General features: G+C 39.3%; 1 protein-coding gene across 1 annotated transcript in view; it reads right to left on the reverse strand.

Annotated features, from left to right (window-relative positions):
* Ythdf2 (YTH N6-methyladenosine RNA binding protein 2) overlaps positions 1-16,503 on the reverse strand; it is a 34,540-nt gene extending 18,037 nt beyond the window's left edge. Inside the window, 7 exon segments of the mRNA XM_015485390.2 lie at positions 3,871-3,937; positions 9,971-11,554; positions 15,334-15,413; positions 15,987-16,125; positions 16,127-16,195; positions 16,197-16,422; positions 16,424-16,503. Of these exon segments, the coding sequence (XP_015340876.2) occupies positions 3,871-3,937; positions 9,971-11,554; positions 15,334-15,413; positions 15,987-16,125; positions 16,127-16,195; positions 16,197-16,422; positions 16,424-16,503 (2,245 nt within the window).
* Positions 16,504-16,534: the final 31 nt, after the last annotated feature.

Below are 16,534 nucleotides of genomic sequence, written 5' to 3' on the forward strand. Positions count from 1 at the left end.
GGGGGGGGGGGGCAAGAAGACCATGGATATAACTCTAGCTCAGTAGTAAAGCACTTGCCTAGCAAATTTTTGTTCAGAAAAAATGTAATAATTACAGACTTAAATAATCTGCATTAATATTTTCTCCATCCTGCACTCCACCTTTTTTTTTGGGGGGGGGGCGGAATGTGCAGTACTGGGGATTGAACTCAAGGCCTCATAGGTAAGCACTTTACAACTGAGTTACATCCCGATATTCCCAGTCCTTTTCATTTTATTTGAGACAGGGTCTTGCAAAGCTACCCAAACTGGTCTCCAACTTGCCCTTCTCCTGCCTAAGCCTGCCTTTACTGGGATCACCCCCCACCTTGGTGAATATTTTTTCCTTTCTAATGCAATGATACTTAATTTTATGTAATTTAACTGTAAACTGAATATTACAAACTTATAATATAATTTAACATACAGAAATGTATTAAATTCCTTTTAATACAATGTACTTAATTATAACTTATTTACTTATGACTATACTTTGAACCAGCTCCTAAGTTTTTTTTTTTTTTTAGAGAGAGAGAGAGAGAATTTTTTTTAATATTTATTTTTTTTTAGTTTTCGGCGGACACAACATCTTTGTATGTGGTGCTGAGGATCGAACCCGGGCCGCACGCATGCCAGGTGAGCGCGCTACCACTTGAGCCACATCCCCAGCCCTCCTAAAATTCTTGAAAGCTAAACAGCTAGCTTGCAACCATCCAATTCTAAAACATCACTGAAAACTTAGTCTAGCTAGCTATGAGATATTAAATAAATAACTTCTGATTCTCCTTCATCAGAAATCAGAGAATGATAGTATTAGATAAAAAAAAAACTAAATTTCTGGTTCCGGTTTACTTAGTGTCAGGAATTAAATCAAGTGCCTTGTGCCATGTACTCTACCAGAACTACACCCCTAGTCCCAAAATAACTTTTGTGTGCACAATGTGCCCAGCACTGTGCTACTACCTGAGTGCTTTTTACTCTTATTATTACTTATTCTGCATGACCTCCTCTGTAAATCTTAACTTCCCCCCAAATTTATCACTCTCCTCCACAAAGTCAAAAATCTCTTCATTCTCCTATTACAGCTCTTATGTCATATTTTATCCATTTCACTGGTCTTAATATGTGCCTGCTCCTAAGGCAAAGAGGATGCCTTGTTTATCTCTTCTATCCTAGCAATTAATACAAACACTTGTGGAAAGATGGATACAAAGGGCATGGTTCTACAAGATTCAAATTCAACATCATCTATTGTCTTGTAGTCTTTATTTAAGGAGGCTGCAGAGAAAACCATTTTATCCATCAAAAAAGAAAGATGATGAGGAAATCAAAGAATTTCCTCAACCCTTTTATCAGGGACACAAGTTTATGTACAAACCAGCAGCAGAGAGCCTCAGAATTTTACAAAAAATGCTCAGTTTACCATTCTAATTAAAACAGAAGCCCCCATAAGTATGTATAATTGCTACATATCATTTAAAAACAAAAATACGGAGCTGGGGTTTGGTTCAGTGGTAGGACTCATGCTCATGTTTGATCCCTAACAGTGTAAAAAACAAAAACACCAAATGAACAAACTATAAACACATGAAAAGAACAGGATGCCTACTCAAGTTCTCAAGAGGCAATTTAAAACAGTGCTGGGATGTAATTCGGCGGTAAAGCATTCCTGGGTTAAATCCCCAAGCACATAAATTAATTAATTAATTAATTAATAAGACAGTGGCGGGGCTAGGAGTGGTGGCACACACCTGCAATCCTAGAATAGTTGGGAGGCTGAGGCAGGAGGATTGCAAGCTCGAGGTCAGCCTAAGCACTTAGTGAGGCCCTGTTTCAATAAATAAATAAAGGCTAAGGCTGTAGCTTAGTGGAAGAATGCCACTGGGTTCATTCCCCAGTGTTTGCAGAGAAAAAGTTTCTAGTAGAGACTAAAAAAGTTTCAATAGTTATGCTACAGAGGGGATTCATACATGAGGCAGTCCAGATCAGAAACCAAGAATGAACAAAGCTTAGCTGACTCAAGATGACAGGAAATTCATTAAGAGGAAAGGACAGTATTAAAAAGGTATTTTTAATCTTATTTTTTTTATACCAGAGCCTAAAAACCCTGGAGCACTTAACCACTGAGCTGTGTCCCCAGGCTTTTTTTTTTTTTTTGGTATCAGAGATTAAACTCAGGGGGCACTCAACCACTAAGCCACATCCCCAGCCCCTTTTAATATTTTATGAGAGAGTCTCACTGAGTTATTTATTGCCTCATCATTGCTGAGGCTGGCTTTGAACTCGTAATCCTCCTGTCACAGCTTCCTGAGCCACTGGGATTACAGTTATGCGCCAATAGCACCCCACTGTCCCCAGGCCTTTTTGAGACAGTGTCTGAGTCCCTAAGGACCTTGCTAAATTGCTGAGGATGGCTTCAAACTTGTTATCTTCCTGCCTCAGATTTCGAGGCCTCTGGGATTACAGGCATGCGCCACCACACCAAGCTAAACAGGTCTTTTAAGAAGTTATCATTTCCACTGGGTGCAATGGCACATGCCTGTAATCCCAGTGGCTGGGAGGCTGAGGCAGGACGATCGCTTTCAAAGTCAGCCTTATCAAAAGTGAGGCGCTAAGAAACTCAGTGAAATCCTGTCTCTAAATAAAATACAAAATAGGGCTGGGGATATGGCTCAGTAGTCAAGTACCCACACCCACCCCAAAAAAGTTATTGGTTCCTTTCTATAATTTCTGACCTAAGTAGGTATATTAAATATAGTAAAGAAATAAGGGCCTGAGGGTTTAGTTCAAAGTTAGAGTGCTTGCCTACCATGTGTGAGGGCCCAGGGTTCAATCCCCAGCAGAACATGATGAAAGAAAAGATCAGTTGATGCCCAGTGAATTCAACTACAGATTTGGCATGTGCGTAATTTTTTAAGGCATTCACTATACAATTATTAATGAAAAAATGGTCATCTAAATTGCACTAAAGACTTATTAGAAAAATTTAAAGAGTAGGGTGTGGTGACCCACATACCTTAGGAGTTTGAGCTCAGTCAGTCTCCAGTGCTAGGGTGTAGCTCAGTGGTAAGAGTACGTGCCTAGTATGCAGGGGGCCTGGGTTCAATCCCCAATATTGCAAAAACAAATATCTATCCTATTCCCATCATATCTTTTTTAACCAAAAACCCGGCCCTTCATAAGACATATTATTATGAGAAACAGACATTTATAAAACAATGTGGTAAGAAGTGTGTTGTGTATTCACTGAAGTTATTATTATATATTTATATATTCATGTTGGTTCACCTCTACTTCTACAAGCTTTCCTTGCCTTCCTTCCTTTAAAGGTTACATCTAGAAATTCCTCCATCCTGACTCAAATTATACTTTACTCCTGTCCTTCCCCCTCTAGTTTTTTCGTTAATTTTTTAAAAAAATATTGTTTTAGTTGGTAGTTGGACCCAATATCTTTATTTTATTTTTATGTGGTGCTGAGGATCGAACCCAGCACCCCACACGTGCTAGGTTAGCGCTCTACTGCTGAGCCACAACCCCAGCCCCATAGTTTTTTAAAAACCAACTTTGTACCTATCGACAGATTTCTGTATCAAACTAGCTGCACGAATATTTCATTCACCATCTTTTTTTCCTAATCTGACCTCCAAACTTTCCTTTGGTATACCCATTCCACAATGCCACTATTAAACTTGTTCTTAAACTATAAACTATTTTCTGTTCCAAGTATCATCTGTACACTGTTACAGATTTGGGTTGTTCCGCACCCATATTCACTCTTTACAAAACACCTGTAGCTATCAATAGTTGACACATTCTGAGGCCACTTCTAAGATTGTTCTATGACTAATTTACCTATACTCCATTCTGGGTTAGGCAACCAACCTCCTTCAAGCTTCCATACTGGCACTTCAGGTAAAATCTTAAAAAAAAAAAAACAACTTTATATTTTGTACTATTATCCACCACTAATAACATAAGGTTCCCTGACAATACATTCTTCGTTTCTCTGCAATATCTAGGTCCCAGCAAAGATGTTCAAAGAAAAGTTAAATAGCTCCATCTTGCGTTTTATTAGACTGTTTAAGAATTAAATATATTTGAAATCACCATTTTTAGGTCTTGAAAATAGGAATAATTCTAGGTCTTAAGGAAATTCTTCCATTTCCACTTAATAAAACATGACATTTTAAATACTATAAACTTCAAGCTGTTGCTGTCATAACCAAATTGCTTTTTCAGTCATTCAGAAAATAACTTACTTATATACCTAAGTCTAACGTTATGCTAGGAGGCTTTAACAGAAGTAGTCTCTACTACCTCCCTCTACTAGAGTACTTCCCTTATTCTTAACCTGTAGAGGGCTAGAAATATAAAACATAAATTAAATCAACTTCTGATGTTTCTAAAAAGCCATCACTAATGGACAGAATAAGTCTCTCTTGCTGGCAGACTATCCCAAAGTTAGTCAAAAGAGCAGAGTGCGGTGGTCCACACCTATAATCCCAGTGGCTTGGGAGACTAAGGCAGGAGGATTACAAGTTCAAAGCCAGCCTCAGCAACTTAGCGAGACCCTGTCTCTAATAAAATATTTTTAAAAAAGGTCCAGGGATGTGGCTCAGTAGTTAAGCACCTCTGGGTTCAATCTCCAGTACCCAAAAAAAAAAAAAGAATAGTCAAAAGAGAAGGTTTTGTACCAGAGATTTAAGCCAGGGGTGCTTAATCACTGAGTGACATAACCAGCCCTTTTTATTTTAAGACAGGGTCTTAACTTAGAGGTTTGCTAAATTGCTGATTGGTCTCCAAATTGTAATCCTCCTCTCTCAGCCTCCCAAATCACTGCATGACACGCAAAACATTCTTACTATTGTCTTCTGGATAATAGCTTCCCACCAATTTCCTCAACAACAACAACAACAAATTTGGTAAGAACAAAAAGACCCATATACCAATATATGACAGCCAAGACCTCCAAAAAGCATACACCCTTGGACCTAGCCTAAAAAAAAAAATAATTTTAACACAGAAAGATACTCACTGTATTATTTTATCTGGAAAAGGTTATAAAGAAAAGCCCTGCACAGTGTATACCTGCAACTCCGGAAGTTGAGACAGGAGGATCAGGAGTTGAAAGCCAGCCTCAGCAATTTAGCAAGGCTCTGAACAACTTAGTGAGACCACGTATCAAAACAAAAAAAGAGCTGGTGATGCGGCTAAGGGGTTAAGTGCACCAAGGTTCAACCCCTCGTACCAAAAAAAAGTTATAAAAATTACAAAATATGAATTACTGGCATTCAACTATAGGGACCGGTAAATTACAGCAAATCTATGACAGGACACTATGAGGTCATCAAAAGTGATGTCACAAAATCATATTTAACAATTAAGAGAGGCTAGCGTTGCTTAAAGTATGAGGCACTGGGTTTATTCTCAGCACAGCATATAAATAAGAGAACAAAGGTCCATCAATAACGTAAGAAAAAAAATTAGGAAAATGTTCTTTAAAAATACAGAAAGCAGGTTACAAAACAGTTTCTGTGGTATACAATACCAAATAAATAACTATCAAAAATGTCACTGAAATTCACTGGAAATATCAAGCCAGACAGATCCAATGCTTGAAGCCTCTATACCACTGAATTAGATTATATGACAAAATAAGTCAGTAATAATAGATTAAAATGGCTGTGGTTCTGACTGCTTCAGTTTGTTTTGGCAAAACACCAGTCCAATCATAGAATTAGTCCAGCCTAAGCAACTCAATCACAGAATTTTAGACAACTGTGACATCATCATCAGGATCAAGTTTCTTCACTACGTATGGTTGAGCTACTGTTCCTATTTGTCATGAATACCTTTTTTGCACACTTGTAAATAATACAAAGGTGTACATACAAACACCCTATCTATGAGTTTAATGTCTCATTAAGCTAAGTTCCATTCTTATGAAATTTGTTCTTAGAAGCCTAATTAAAGAATCTAAGAACAGCTATGTAAGAATGTTAAGGATACTAGTAACCAATAAGAGAAGTAAGGCAATACTGAATGAAATGGTAACTGGGCTTAGAAGCAATCATAAGCACCTTCCTGAAACCCCAGCAGCTCTTCTTACAGAAAGTAAACTAAAATATAATCTGACATGAGTATAAAAAATTTAATTTTTTGTTTGGTGGTTTATTTACCAGCCCAAGAGCAATTGAGATATTCAATGATCAACAGTCTTTATTAAATGTTTTTGAAGAACTATTAATAACAGACCCATAAAAAAAACACCCCCAACACACCCCAAAAGTTCTTTTTTCCCCCTTGAACCCAGGCAGGGCACATGCTAAGGCAAACACTACCCCTGAACTACATCCCCAGGTCTAAGAATTAGTTATCTTTTAATAAAGACCTTAAACTTTTATTATTACAACTCTTCCAGAAAAACATAAAAAAGCTGGTCAATTCTAACATATGTCTACTTTTGGGGGGACGGGGAGTGGGAGGTAAATGAAGATTGGATTCAGGAGTACTCTACTACTGAGCTTCATTCCCAGCACTTATTTTTTGAGTCAGGGTCTCACCAAGTTGCCCAGGCTGGCTTTGAACTTAGGATCCTCCTGCTTCAGCCTCCCAAACAGATGGGAACACAGGCATGTAACACTGAACTTGGTTGGCCCCAGGCCTGTTTACAAAGTTCAATTATCATTCACTGAATCACTCTAGAGAATTTAATCCAAACACATCCTTATATCAACTAAGTAGACCTGACATATAGTCGATGTTTTACACCAAGAAACTGGAAATAATGTAATTTCAAGTTGAAAACAGAACTGAAATGCCTAAATACCATGATAGAATCCTATAAAAAGTTATAGCTTCAGAAGAGAAACCTGAAAGGCTCTTTTAAATATGACACCATTTATTGAATCAGGTTCCAACTTTGTTTGCAGCTCTGAAAATGACAGTTACATAAAGTAAAATGATATTAAAATACATATATATATATATCAACTAAGTAGCAAGGTCCAGCTACTCAGAAAGCTGAGGCAACCGCAAGTTTGAGGCCAGCCTGGGCAACTTAGCTGAACCATTTCAAGATAAAAAAGTGCTGGGGATGCATCTCAGTGTAGGGTTCCCCCCCAAGTTCAATCTCCAGTACCACAAAGTTAAAAAAAAATATATGGATTGGGGTTGCAGTTCAGTTGTAGAGTACTTGTGGTCCCTAAATCCAATTCCTAGTGCTGCAAAATTTTTAAATAAGAGTCAACATTAATTAACAGTACCCAAGTTTGTTTTTTGGTGCCCCCCCAAACTTCATTTTGAAACCCAGGTTTCCCCTTTGGGTCATAACACACAGAACTTACCTTTAACATCTATACTATGCATTCCTTTAAAAACAAATAAATAACACTTTCCTCTTTGCCTTCCTGCTTTTAATAAGAGGTAGGACAAACCAAGCACAGTGGCACACTCCTGCATCCAGCGACTTGGGAGGCTGAGGCAGGAGTAATCATAAGTTTGAGGCCAGCCTAAGCAACTCAAGGAGACCCTGTCTCAAAATAGAAAATAAAGAGAGCTAGGGATGTAACTCAGTGGTAAAGCACCCCTGGGTTTAATCCAAAGAAGAAAAAAAAAAAATAGTAAGACAGAACTCTGCCAATAAGAAGTAAAGATTCCTAATATGAAATGGTATAATTTTCTTTTTTTTTAAATTTAATTTTTTTTTTTTTTAAGTTTTAAGTGGATACAATCTCTTTATTTTTTTTAATGTGGTGCTGAGGATCAAACCCAGTGCCTCATGCATACTAGGTGTGCACTCTACCACTGAGCCACATCCCAAGCCCCTGAAATGGTATAATTTTCAAGTGGTTAAACCAAGCATCTAAAAGGCTCTCATAGATGTTCATAATAATCTGCTATGCCACTACATGATACCTATGAAAATCATGACCTTCTATCTTCTTATCCTGTAGAAACAGGAGCCTGAGAAGATATCTTTAAAATCCTTCAGAATCAGTAAACTATCATTTTCTACAAGATTATATTTTTTTATGAGCTTTATAGTTATACATAGCAGATTTATCCTAACAAACCCATACTCACATGGAATTCAATTTCAGTTCATGATTCCCACCTTACATTAACTTCTAAACTATTAAAACTTTGGGGTAAGAGCCAGGCACAGTAGTGCACACCTATAATCCCAGCAATTCAGGAGGCTAAAGCAGAATCTTCCAAGTTCAAGGGCAGCCTCAGTAACTCAACAAGATACTTTTTAATACTTATAGTGAGACCCTGTCTCAAAATAAAAAACCACTTTGGGGTAAGAGAGGACTTCAAAGGACTATCAGACAATGTTTTTGCTATCAACTTTTCAATAACCTGGCACTCCATTACCAATGCTTTTAGTGTCATAACAAGTGTATCTCCATTTCTTATTCATCTGTTTATACTAGAAAGCAAGATGGCAACTATCCTTACTTTAGTTGAAAATTATGCACCTCCAAATAATATCTACCAAAGAGCCCTTCACCCATTGCTCAAGGGAATTATAATCTTGCGGCATGAGGCCTCAGATCCTATACCTTATACAAGATCCGTATGAATCCATACAAATTTAAGGAAAATACTTTTACATGAGCTTAGTAAATTTTTTTTTTAATATCTAAAGTTAACCAACCCAGGACTCTCGAAGAAAAATGTTCTCTTTTGTCCATAATCTTTTCATCTATTTTCTTCCATTTAAGAGTATCTATGTGGGGGCTGGGATTGTGGCTTAGTGGTAGAGCACTGAGCCTAGCATGTGCAAGGCCCTGGGTTCGATCCTCAGCACCACATAAAAATAAATAAATAAAATAAAGATACTGTTTCCAACTACAACTAAAAAATAAATATTAAAAAAAAAAGTAATCTATGTCGGTCATGGTGGCTCACAACTGTAATCCTAGGGACTAGTGAGTCTGAGGCAGGAGGATCACAAATTCAAGGACAGCCTCAGCAATTTAGTGAGATACTGTCTCAAAAATAAATGAGAAATGGCTGGGGATACGGCTCAGTGGTTAAGTGCCCCTGGGTTCAATCCCTGATTACCACCTCCTCCCCATGCAAAAAGGCTAAGTACTAGATAATATCCAATCTGCCCAACCAGTATTTTTTTGTTTAATCATGGTCCCAAAAGTTTACATGTACTCAGTAATACCCATAAAACAAGCATTACCAACTCTCTCAAATAAACACTTCAGTTTGGATTCATTCTCTATTCTGCCCAAGATTCCCACGTTACAGAGGAATCAGTAAAAAGTGATTCTTGGGATACAAAAAAAAGTCAGAAACGGGAGATGAGATTTTTCTGAATATCTATTTACCAAGTTTTATATAACAAAAAGTAGTTTCTATGGCTGCAGATGTGGCTCAGTGGTTGAGTACTTGCCTAGCACACGAAGCCCTGGGTTTGATCCCCAGCACTCTGGAGAGCAGAGATTACACTGAAGATCACAAAGAACAGAACAAGAAAGTTCTGAAAAACACTGCCAACTGTCACAGGAAAGCCAGAAGATTTCAGGGGTTGGTAACACACCAATTCTTAAAAATAACCACAAAACCCCACCAAGCCAAAAATTAATTCCAATGGAGAACTTCCATATTTTTCTCTCCCATATTACAACCTTAATATCTTTCTACTTTAATTTCCATCATTCTATCACTTCAATTATTCCCTTTGCATTTCACCTTTCTGCATCAAACAAGTACAATTTCTTGGCAGTTTAAGTCCATATTTGTCTCCCATGAATGTTCTCACCTTCCTTCACACTAGGATTCAAATATTAAGACCAATTATACTTCCATAAAGCCTTGAACTGTTAAGTGATGTTATTTACAGAGCTTTTATTAGCATTCACTATAATACCTCTCCCGTTCTCTCTAGTCCCTCCTCCTTCCTTAAAAATCTTAAGAATGGTAAGCTGGTTACCTTTTTAACACTTTCTTCTTCCTCTTGGCGTTTCTCATAGTGTGAGAAGTCATCGAAAATGGAAGTGGTGTGCTTGTAGCTGGCTATGATTTTCAACACCTGCTTTGCCTTTTCCAGAGGCACTTCCTGAGTGTCTCTAGAGTTGGTCACTGGTTTATTCTCGTTGTTCTCTAGACGAATGTGTCGCAGTTGACTATTGGGAACGTCCTTCACAAAAATCCATCTGACATCAAAACGACCCTTCCATTTGTCCTGGGACCACACGCCTGCACATGTGTTGTAGTCCACAGCAGATTTCATTTCTGCAACGCCACAGAAGTGTCCACTGCCGTTGACACTGAAAAGTAAGTAAACGGGGCCTTTCCCGTTCATGGAACGATAAGCAGCATCCAGTCTCTTGTTACCATGCTCCGTGCTGCACCAGATATTATACTTAATGGAACGGTGGATATCGTCCTCAGAGTAGCTTTTAATGATGAAAACCCGGCCATGTTTCAGATTCCAGTCAAAATCCTTGGGGTTATAATTATTAATGGACCGCAGCTTCTCCAACACTGGGTGAGGTTCGGAAGGAGTAGATCCAGAGCCAGTCTGAGACTGTCCTACTCCATTACCATCCACCCCATTATGACCAAACCCTGTGCCACGGTTCCGAGGTGCTACCCAGCGGGTTGGCTGAGCTGCCTGTTGCTGGACTGAGATTTGGGCAGGCTGTGGTGGAGGTGGAGGCAATGGCTGTGTCTGTTGCCCTACTGATGCCTGAGCCACTGGTGGGCTATTGTTAGCCTGCTGACCTACAGGCTGGGGAGACCCCTGGGTTGGCTGACCTATATTCTGAACCAAAGCCTGTGAGGGGGCTTTTGCCACAGGACCCTTGTTATCCCAAGTTCCAATATCCATGTTATGCTTTATTGGGGGTGGTGGAAGACTTGACCCTGCAATACCATTCTTGGTCTTCAGCTTGGGTTGTTGTTTTGCAGGCTTGCTAGCAATATCAGCCCAAGATGCTGGTTTTGGAGGAGCAATGGTAGCCGGAGGCAAACTATTGGAAGCCACGATGTTACTAGTAATTGACCCACTACCAACAGCAGAACCTACAACTTTTGGAACACTGCTTGCAACTTCTGTGCTACCCAGCTTCAGAGCTGCCATCCCTTGGTCTATAGTATTCATGCCAGGAGCCTTATTGAGGGTCTCATTGGCAAAAGCTGACTGTCCATCAATCATGGCTCCACCTAAGGAGCTAGGTGCATAAGCATAATTGCTACTATATCCAGAGCTCTGAGTAGACTGTCCCTGAGAACTGTTATTTCCCCATGCTGAGAAGTCGATCCCACTAGGAAAAAAATTAAAACCATGCTGACCAAGAAATGGAGTGCTACCTAGGGCTCCTGGCTGCCCAAACATTGCATCTGGTAGGAAGTGGGGCTCTCCGTTGCTCAGCTGTCCATAAGAAGTTAGATAGGGCATGGCTGTGTCACCCCCCGTAGACCAAGCAGCTTCACCCAAAGAATAGGAGAAGCCAATGGAGGGGCTGTAGTAACTGGGTAAGTAGGAGTCTGACATAGCAGTATATGCATTATTCTGTGGAAGAAAGAAAGAGGCAAATCAATCAAAAAAATAACAGGACATTTTCTCCCCCATTAATCAAGTATTTCAGCCAAATCTACCATTAAAAAACAGGAGAACAGCACATTCAATAATCTCTTTCTGTAAACTCACTGGTGTCCTTGTATTCTAAGGAATTTTGGTACGTTAAGTGAAATGTTTAAGCATTATGATTAAGCTGATATGTAAAATAAATATGAACCTTAACTTTAATACATTCAGGAAAAAAACACCTAGTTCATCAAAAGTATGTCTTGCTCTATGTTAAGTGCTGGACTGAAACTTTTATTAAAATCAATTATCAATTTAGAAAGAGAAAAAAAACTATCAGAGGGAGGGAGGAGAAGAACCACTGAGGAGTAAAATAAAACAAATTATATTCCATGCATATATGATTATGTCAAAACAAACTCCTCTATTCCGTATAACTATAATGCATTAACAAGACAATTAAAAAATAATAATTATCTTTGGATTTAAGGAGTGGGACTTTTGGAAAAGCAGGAGTATTTATGTTTCCTACCAAAACCAGATTAATAGGTCCATGTGCGGGGGGTGGGGGGACTGGGAATTTTAAGATCTAACACAAGCATCAATCATAAAATTTTGTGCTATCCTCTTGGAAAACCATCTAGGAATGTCAAAAAATGCCACTATTATTATAACCTGGAAAGAAAATGTTCAGTGGCTTCCAGAGGACTTAAAATGAGAAAACTTATTTCACCTATAAAATCAAAGATCTGTTAACTTGAGATGCACAATTTTCTATTAGAAATAGGAAAAGTAAAATTAAAGACAACATACATCCACACTCCTTTAAAAAAAAAAGTAGTCAAAATATGAATTCATGTACAATTAATCTTCATATTAGGATATAAATTTTATTACAAAAACCTCAATCACTAGATCTTTAGTTTGTGCCTAACAGAATTTTTAAATAAATCTTAAGAGCTTACAGAACACCCCTTAAGTGAAAAACCAGAAGTATGTATACCTTGACATAGATAAAAATCACCTAACTCCAATAGTTCTGATAATTTAAGGATTCATTAACTAGTCAATTGAATCTTATAAATTAAGAGTCTAAGATAAACGTATCTACCTAAGCTTGTATTACCAAGGTCAATAATACTCTTTAGCCATAAAAAACGCATCTCTTCAATATTAAAAATTTTCAGGGCTAGGGTTGTGGCTCAGTGGCAGAGCACTTGCATCACACATATGAGACACGGGGTTTGATCCTCAGCACCACATAAAAATAAACAAAATAGGGGCTGGGGATGTGGCTCAAGTAGTAGCCATTCGCCTAGCACGCATGAGACCCTGGGTTCGATTCTCAGCACCACATAAAAATATTGTGTCCACCTAAAACTAAAAAATAAATATTTAAATAAATAAATGAATAAATAAACAAAATAAAGATACTGTGTCCATGTATAACTAATGTTTTTTAAAAAATTCAACTAATGGGATATGATAAAATGGCTGCATTTTCCTTGGCCAATTAAATTTGTCATTAAAGACAAAGTTAAAACTTTCCACACATTTCCTCTCAAATTTAAAAATTCTCCAAGACAGTGTTAAAATTTTAACACAGACCCAAATCCATTACGTATAAGAAACTTAGTACTCAGGAGGCTGAGGCAAGACAATTCCAAGTTCAAGGCCCACCTAGGCAATTTAGCAAGACTGTCTCAAAATAAAAAATAAAAGGGGCAGGACATAAAAAATAAATAAAGTTGTAAATGAATTAACATGTGTGAAGCCCTGGGTTTCAGCCCCATGCCAAAAGAAGTACACAAAATTATTCTTGATAAACTACCAAAAAAAAAAAAATCTTTCTTCATCTACTCATTCAACATTTCTTTCTCTCCCCCGTTTTTTAAAAAATGGGCATTTAAGCTTTGACTTAAAGAAAACTTAAATGCGCTTAATATCAGAGATTATGCCAAACTATAGCTGAATGCCTACACCTGAATTGGCAGGTTCCTATGTGCCCCTGAGCTCAAAAAATCTGAATTATGCAATGTTTTACAAGAATTACCTCAAATTATGTTTCTAAATGTTCCCACTCTCCCTGTTATGATTATATAAGTAAACTACTTCAATATCAGGAATCTATTAGTTCATTCCTCTACTTCCTTCCCTTTTTCCTGATTAACTGGATGCCTTTTCTGAAATTTTTTCCAATCACTTAGGTGGTTTTATTTTGTTGCAACACTAGGGATCAAACCCAAGGTCTCATGCATGCCAGCCACTGAACCAGTTTCCTAGCCCTACTTAGGTGACTTCTATACTTCCAATGCAAAAAATCTTCGAGGAAATCTAAAAGCTTTATGTATGTAACTATCAGGTCCAAATATGGCTCCGCACTAACACGTCAAATTATTGAACACTACCAACTGCATTTCATACAGCATATGTTCAGAATTTATACAAATGTTCCATGAACTTCTTGATCTTTTACAATCTTAGAAGAGATCTTGACTTTTCTCCTTTTGATCTATTAATCTGAAGTTATATTAGCTAAAATTTTCTGAGTCCCTCTGGGACCTGAAATAGTAATACAAAAGAACTATTGAATCAAACAAGTTTCTACATGCACAGGTCATATTAACAGTATGTGAATAGACATGCAACTAATCTTCGCATTACAAGGCTTTACACTGCAAAAACTTAAATCATTTTTGGGGAATGGGGGTTGTGGTGGTACAGAGGATAATACAGGCATAATTCTATTTTTTATTTTTTTCGTAGTTGTAGATGGACAGCATGCCTTTATTTTACTTGTTTATTATGTGGTGTTAAGGATCGAACTTGAGCCTCACAAATGCTAAACAAGTGCTCTGCCACTGAGCTACAGCCCCAGCCCCAGGCACAACTCTTGCACAAGCCCTCTACAACTGAGCTAGCTCTTTACTCAATCATTCTTAGTCTGACGTTAGTTTATGCTAAGCAGCACTTTATTTCATAAATCCTACAGCTCCCTTCAGTGAGAAATGAAAGGTACACAAAGTCTGTCTCTGTAGATGTTAAGTATATCTCAAAATACCAAGTATCTGCAAATGCAGCTCAGTGGTAGAGCACTCGCTGAGCATATGCAAGGCCCTGAGTTCCTCAGTACCCTATGCCCACCCCAAAAAAATAAGTATTAAAATCCAAAATAGTTCTGATAAACTAAGAGCCCATTAACTAGAACTATAGAGAAAGAAAGCAGCCAGCTCTAAATGAAGTTGAGGTGATTTTGTTAGAATTATTCCCATGGGTAGAGGCAGTAGGTACCCAAGTTCAAGGCCAGCCTCAGAAACTTGGTGAGACCCTGTCTTAAAATAAAAAGGCAAGAGAATGTACCTCAGTAGAAAAGGGCCCCTGGGTTCAATTCCTAGTACCAAAAAAAAAAAAAAAAAAATTCTAACACCATTATTAACCCAATTTTCCTAAAACAGTTTTCTGGAATTTTTCCAGAAAATTTAGCACTGACAAGTAGTCTCATGCTTTGCACTGGAAGACCAATTACTCTAACAGGTATTGCAGTTAGTATACAGTAAAATGTTACCAAAGTACTACAGTCTCAGTACATTGTTTGCTGACAATACAGAGCTAGGAAACTTACAGACTAACATTTGTAACAACTGTTTTATAACACTAATAAGTATTAAGAAAGTGACTCTCCCCTCAAAATGATTGACAGGACAAAGAAAGACCAACATTATGCTACACCCTTTGATCAAATATGTAAATGGTCAATTACTCACGGGCCTTGCCTGTGGACTCAAGTAAGGTTCAAAATCATCATCATTTAATCCATCCTTTTGATGTACAGATCCATTTTGTACTAAAGAAAAAAAAATGCAAATTAACAAGTGTAGCAATTCTACAATCTCCCTCCCAAGTCAGTCAAATATATCCTAGCCAGAGAAAAACATAACTAGTTCAGACAGCAAATAAGTTTGAACTTCAAAAGGATAAAGATGAGAGGGCCGAGGCAAGATTCCTGAGTGAAAACGCCTCCCTCCACCCAGCACAAGTTGATCTAAAAAGGTCATTTTATTGGCTCTTCTAGATTACAATTCCTTCCCGCTTCCCCTCCCCCATCACGTGTGAGTTACTTCCAGAAAGTGATCCACGAGGATGAAAAACAAAGGCCTTCTAAGACCTACAGGAAACTAAGGACCTGGGGCATTTCAAAACCAAATCCACCCCCACCCTGAATGAATTACTCCTTGTTAGCGAAAAAGCTGTTCGCCAGCTGCAAGAACCCTCGGAAAGGGTCAAAACACTTAAGCGGGAGGCACCTGTGAACTAAGCGGCTTCCGAGAGGTCCCCTCCCTGGGGCGCTGTCCCGAGACCCCGCCCCCACCGCGGCGTCCCCCTCCCAGCCCGGGGCCACCGGCGGAGCGGGGCTTACCTTTGTTTCCTTGACCTTTGGGTCTCTGCGGACGAAGGGGACCGTCGCGGAGCAGCAAGTTGTCCGGGAAAAAAAAACGGAAAGGGAAAGACAAATGAAAGCAGGGCCCGAGAAGGGAATAAAGAAGCAGGCCTGAGGGGAGGCGTCAGGAATGGTGGTGAGGGGGAGGCTGAAAGCGGGAGGCGGGGAAAAGCGCTAGGCCGGCGCGGCCGCGGGAGAAAAAGCGGGGGACGCGCCAGCTGCGACGCGAGGGAGCCAGGGCTTCAAGGAAGGGGAAGGAAACGAGAAAGGAAAACCAGGCCCGATAAGGGGAGGGAGCGCGGCGCGGCGCGGCCGGTGGGTTCCGAGGCCCGGGGAGAAGCGGGAAGAGCGGGCCAGGCGCGAGACGCTGGGCGCGGCCGGCCCGAGAGGCCCGAAACCCTGTCCGCGAGAAGCGCCGGCGCGGCTGGGCCAGACCGGGGGCGGCGGGCCCGGGCCTAGTCGGGCTCCGTCTCGCCTCACACAATGGCCGAGGCATGCGGGCTGGGCCTGTACCTGCTCCAAGAGGC

This window comes from Marmota marmota, unplaced genomic scaffold (genome assembly GCF_001458135.2).
Source record: "Marmota marmota marmota unplaced genomic scaffold, marMar, whole genome shotgun sequence".
Lineage (NCBI taxonomy): Eukaryota > Metazoa > Chordata > Mammalia > Rodentia > Sciuridae > Marmota > Marmota marmota.